The sequence below is a fragment of the Phycodurus eques genome, chromosome 20 (genome assembly GCF_024500275.1).
Source record: "Phycodurus eques isolate BA_2022a chromosome 20, UOR_Pequ_1.1, whole genome shotgun sequence".
In the NCBI taxonomy this organism is placed as follows: Eukaryota; Metazoa; Chordata; class Actinopteri; order Syngnathiformes; family Syngnathidae; genus Phycodurus; species Phycodurus eques.
This window is the reverse complement of record NC_084544.1, coordinates 7,235,676-7,241,675: the sequence shown is the minus strand read 5'-3', so window position 1 is coordinate 7,241,675 and position 6,000 is coordinate 7,235,676. Positions and strand designations below refer to the sequence as shown.

The 6,000-nt window shown below is 40.0% G+C and overlaps 1 protein-coding gene across 1 annotated transcript in view; it reads right to left on the bottom strand.

Annotated features, from left to right (window-relative positions):
- Nucleotides 1–450: 450 nt before the first annotated feature.
- khdrbs3 (KH domain containing, RNA binding, signal transduction associated 3) overlaps nt 451–6,000 on the bottom strand; it is an 80,340-nt gene continuing 74,790 nt past the window's right edge. The window contains 2 exon segments of the mRNA XM_061665351.1: nt 451–2,677; nt 3,892–3,944. Coding sequence (XP_061521335.1) covers nt 2,586–2,677; nt 3,892–3,944 — 145 coding nt within the window. The 3' untranslated portion in view covers nt 451–2,585.

Genomic DNA, 6,000 nt, shown 5'->3' with positions numbered 1-6,000 from the left:
GTTCATTGATATGTTACAACTATTTATCACATCGTTTACATTTCTTGTTAAAGATAGCTAATTATTCTCAGCTTTGCGGCCTAGACACAGACAGGATAAACACGTTACATTTAAGTTTATAGAGGGTTTATGTGCAACTATGTTAGGCGAGAGGTTAATCTGGGTCTGGTTGTATTACCTTGTGGGGCGGTGGTCTTTTTAAACAGCTACTGCCATCCTCCCTCTGCTGAGGTCAGCTGGGGGTCATTTAGAGTCTCTAACGGACGGGGCAAAGGCAGGCTCTTTAAACGACTGGGCCAGGGCCACATGGACCGCATGGAGTAGAGCAGAAAGAGCAATAAAAAAGGAAAAGAAAAGGAAGAGATGCAATTCCCCAGCCGGGGAACGTGAACTGGCCTGAGCGGGTGTCGAGGAGGCCTTCATGCAGGGCTACGAGCCATGTCTGTCAGGGTAAACACTCACAGAGTTAATGCGTGTTTACGGATGCTGCTCGTCATTTTACGGACAAACAGAGAGGAGAGGCAACGGCACTGGCGCGAAATCCTCAAAATCTCAGCAGGAGGCGTTCCCCACCAAGTCAAATCTCTAATATCATGCAACGTTTTTTTTTTTTGCTGTTGTTTTATCTCCTCTCTGTCTGCCTTTTAGTTTAAATTAAAGTTGGATTTTATCGAGTCAATAACACCAGGGCTTTTTTTTTTTTTCCTCAAAAGTTTATTCAGCATTGACAAGAGGGAAATATTAAAGGGCTTATATGAGCTCAAAATGAAAAAAATTATAAATAATAATAAAAAAATCCATATAAGCTCAACAAGTCGAACTTGAGGGGGGAAAGGGAACATATTCACAAGCATATGAGTTACTCAAGTTCATAATTAGGCCTTAGAATTTCTGTTCCATAATGATGTCAAAATGACCCTTTTAAGCGCATTTAAAAATAATAAAAAACAATAACCTAAAAATCACAAACGACAAAACCTGTGGACTATTTTGCAGATTTGTGTATTTGATGTTAAAATCCTATTTATTAGACGCATTAAAGAAGAGGTTTATTAACACAATTGTATAATGAACAAAACAGCTGACAACATCCACATTGCACGCCATGCTTTCATAAGCCCTTTAACACTGACGTACTAGTATCTTACAAAAATTAGGAGACAGCAATACAATGTGTATACAGTATGACTTATGTTTTTTTTTTTTTTTTGAAAATGCATATATTACAAGGGACACATTTCCACTTACTCCTCGAGAAAAAGATATCTACAATACCGCACGTCCTAGTACTACCCATTACATCTTTAGCGATGAACCAAGAAGTATATCGAGGGTGATACATTAAGTTGCACCCGGCGGCCATGGCGATAGCTCACCGCGACTACTACATGAATGAAAATAACTCTTCGTCCCCCTTACATAGCTGAGAGACAAACTTGAAAAACAAATTGATTTATGTCTGTTGATTTCTGTCAGGAGAGAAGGATGGATCCTGAGTTGTATGACCCAGCAGGAGCAAAGTTCTTGTTATCAGAACAGTGTGAGGCCCACACCGAAAAGAAGAAAATATTATGAAAATAAAGACACCATTTTAGGGGAAAAAAATAAAAAAGTAACTAGTGCAGTAACATAGCTGGAATTTATCAAGAAAAAGTTATGATGTGATGATAAAGGTGAGGAAAATTTCTTGTGTTGCAGTTTTTTTTTTTTTCACAAGACAAAGTTATGATATTACAAGAAGTCACAACATTAAGGGGGGAAAAAAGTTAGTGTTGGAATTTTGTTTTCGCAAAATACTGTATCGTACTATTACTACAATACAGGGGTAGGGTCAGTTTATGAGTGTCCGACATATGAGGTTAGGCTATTTTTTTTTTTTTGCGAGCTGCATCAGTATTCTCATGATGTCATTTTAAATTAAAAGTTTTACGTACTGCCCAAAGCATATTTCTAGTCACGGCCTCCGCTAACCAAAGGCTGACCTGCACTGTATTTGTCTACAGACGAGACGTGTGGCGAGATCATGAGGCAGTTACACTTCGTTATTTGCAGAACATTTCATCAATTCATTGTTTTTGTGCTCAGGCCAAAACTTGTCTAATATGGAAATATTTCTTTTGTGCCATCTTATGGCATCTTGGTGCAAAGGAATTATGTTGAAGTGAGTTGAGGAGCTTCATTAGTAGGGCTTTGCTGCCATCTTGTGGCAATGATAAACCTTTTGGGGGGGCGTCGATCCAACTGTGCATGGCGGGGGACAGTCTTATTGTAATATTATGACTTTTTAAAACTTTTGTTTTTGCGTGACTTCAGTGTCGTAATGATATTACGATTTTATTTCCTTAATATATATATTTTTTTACTTTTCAGTGGAGCTCCAATATTCCTTTTTGAGGGGCTGGGGGCTTCCATTTTTACAACCAGATTTCACACATTCAAAGTCCTTCTTTAGATGTGTTATTTTTTTTTTTTTTTTTTTTTTTTTTTTTAATTATTCTGCAGTTTAGTGTGGGGACATCCATTAAAAAAATCCATTACTTGGGTTGGAACTGCCACGAAGACTCGGGCGTAGGCCATGACACAGTTCAGTATCTGGAGTACGGTTGCTCTCTGTACGCTCCCTTGATCGTCCTCGCTGACTGCGCCTTGCCGCGACTGTTTGCCCACTCTTCTTGACCTGATTAGACAGGATTGCAAAGTTGCTGAAACATTCAAAAATCCAAACCTTTCACACTTCCGAAGACGGCCCACTGACTCGACTCATACCTGGGATGACTCATCTCAGATAATTGAACGAGACGATCAAAAGTCAAACTTGAAAAGGGCCCGTTTAGAGGCTTCTAGCAAAATGGTCACAATTACCATTAGCCCAGATCAGCCGTGGGTACTCTGTGTGAAAGTGGCACTATCGATGGCACCTTTTTGTCTGATCTGGAGCCAGTGCTGTGACTTCCCCTGTAGCTCAGACTCACCAAGGCTTGTGTGTGTGTTTCCCCCCGCCCTCTCCTCTGTGTACAAGCTGCTGGCAGCACACAGCCGATACCCCTTAATTAAACCTGTCACCCTTTCGCCTGAGTGTCACTTTGAAGAAATACACCGTTTTAACCTTGGGTTTTGAAACCAAGGATAGGCCCCCGCATGGACGCCGTTATCTGCTTTCTTTGAGCTGTCGCCCTTTGGGTGACCCATGTCGAGGTAATAAAGTAAAACACTTGGCAGGTTTATCTTATGTGGCGCCATGCAAAATACTAACGAGCTAAACTTGCGTGCTTTTTTTGATTACAGGGCCAGTAAAGTTGGAAAGTTGTTTGCTAATCGCTCTGACTAAAAATAGATATATAATGTTTACTAAACACTTAATGATACAACAAAGGTTTTTCACCACAGTGCCAAAGAGTGGTCAAAATTGAAACTAAACTAAGCCGCAGGAGTCACAAGTCTAACATTGTAGCAAATAAGGGCACGAAAAACTATCGATATTTTGATGTATGGTATCATTATGGCTTATGCTTGGGAGGAAAAAATGGAAGCAGGACAATAATGTTGTTGTAAATGAATGAGAAAAAAAACTTCTTTGGAATTGGGATTGTAGAATAAAGTTGCTGCTTGAGGACAAAAGCCGCCCCGGGCACAATAATGTGGTTTGAAATTTACTAAAAATATATATATATTACTAGAGCATAGCAAACATTGTGCTATAGTGTCAGAATTTTATGATAAAAAGTCATACCATTATAATATATTATTCAATCTGTAACTTAAGGGGGAAAAAGTCAACTAGTAAAATAGCAGTAGCTGGCGGACATGGGTGAGCGACACAAGGGCAGACAAGATGCTGATAAGCAGACATTTTTTTGTCAAAAAAAATAAAATAATAAAAAATAACCTCACCGTACGACTCATACGATTCACCGCCTTGTCCATATTCATAGTAGTCATCTGAGCTGTAAGCGGACAAAAAAAAGCATAATTTCAGTGATGTTTCAAATTATTCTTGTCAACATTGACACAATATCACACCGCAATTCAATCATAAAATAATTAACACAGTCAACTCAGGTTTTTTTTCTTCATTTTATTGCTACATGAGAACAATACAGCAGAAATAAAATGGATTTCCAACATTTTCACAAACCAAACTCTCCTATAATGCTGAAAATAAACCTACTAAAATCTAAGAAACTTCTATTCCAGATTCATAAACGCTGGACTTCAACTGTATTCTGGTACTGCCCCGCAGTTAGACAGTGTTGGTCAGGGGTCATGGGAGAGCTATCAGAGATTGTCAGCGTCAGCGTCACTCTCTCCTCCAACCGCTTTAAAGTGCCTTGTTGTTCGCCGTGAGTGCATGCATGTCACGCAGAATTGACAGCCATTGTGTGGACCGGGCTTCTGGATGGCATCGCCACTGTAGAGTGCCTCGTTGTAACAGTGTGGAATATTATTTTCACAGCTCAAACGTGTAGTTATGTTTAGGCACAAGAAAGATGCTACACAAAGTAGCATCCAGTACATTTAGCGTCTGACAGCGAAGACAATGGCTTGATGTTTGACGATTTTGAAGCTTCGTTTTATATTATTTGGGGTTTTTTTTAATTTAATTTTGGCAGTGTTGGTAACAACACTCTTCTTTGCAGTGTGATAAATCTAAGACATATTTTTAGTTTACAGGGACAATGGGGAAAATTGTTTTTTGTTTTCCATTCTTCTCTCTCTCCAACAAATTCACAACCCTTCAATGTGCTCAGCATCCCTTAGCACAACTAAATTCACCATCCCAGGTACCTTGTTATGTCTTGTCTTGTATTGTTGGTTTGTTTTTGTGTTTTGTACTCGCCGCTTGTCCCATACTGTGCTTGTCTGATTGTCCGGTAATCTGTGTAAATGTTCAACAACAAGAACAACAAAAAAACAGAAAAAAAAATAAAATAAATCAGCCCTGCAGTGTTACTTATTTGTGGTTCTGCGAGGATAGATGTGCCACCATATTTCCGTGCAGCTCTATGGCTCCCCGCAACTGAACATGGAGATCTACGAGAGGCGGGATCCTTAATGAAAAACAAAAAGACGGGGCAAGTCAGTTACGCTGCAAATTGGTTCACGTGCACTCGAGACGCTGACAGAACAATCGGTTCAGTTGCGGCGGAGGCAATTCATCATAAGGCTGACACGGAGTCGACACCAGCCGTCACACCTCGGCCCTCGCCGCCTGTCTGTCTGTCTGTCTGTCTGTCTGTCACGTGGGCCAGCATCTGACAGCGGCGCCTCACTGCCGCACGGATTAGAGGACTGAAAGCACCTGAAAGCTTGACGCCGTGCGACCGCTCCGGGCGCAGAGGTGACAGATTGGAAGTAACGAATAACAGTTTATTTTAAACCCGGTGTGACTGCAGCGGAGGAGATCTGGCAGCAACCGTTGCCAAAAAGCAAGAAGATTGCTCCTATTTTGTGTGTGTTTTTTTATTTATTATTATTTATTTTTTCAGATAGCATGCACTGATTGATTGATATTATAGTGTAAAAGTATTTGGAAACATCGATGGTGTTTCCATAAAGGAAAAAAAGTGGACCAACAACTAAAGCGGGGTGTATACAAGGCACTAATCGAAATGGGAGCATTTTTCCTCTCTCCTGATCAAAGTCACCAATGATCTGATTGTCAGATGTCTTAAAATAATTATGCTGAGCAATTCTCTTTTGGTGTTAAGCAAGGTATACACATACTGCTAATGATACTGATAATAAATGATTATCGAAAGCGATTATTCTATGGTTTGGGGTCTGCTAAGTGGGACACACACATACTAATAATCAGACCTTACGAGCATTTTTTCTCTCGTAGGATAAAAGTCAACAAAGGCCCGATTTTTAGATGTCTCTAAATAATTATCTTGATCGATTATCCTGTGGTGTGGTGTGCACACAAACACACCCATGATAATCGGGTCTAATTTGAGCATTTTTTTTTCTCATCCGATCAAAGTCAGCAAAACTCAGATT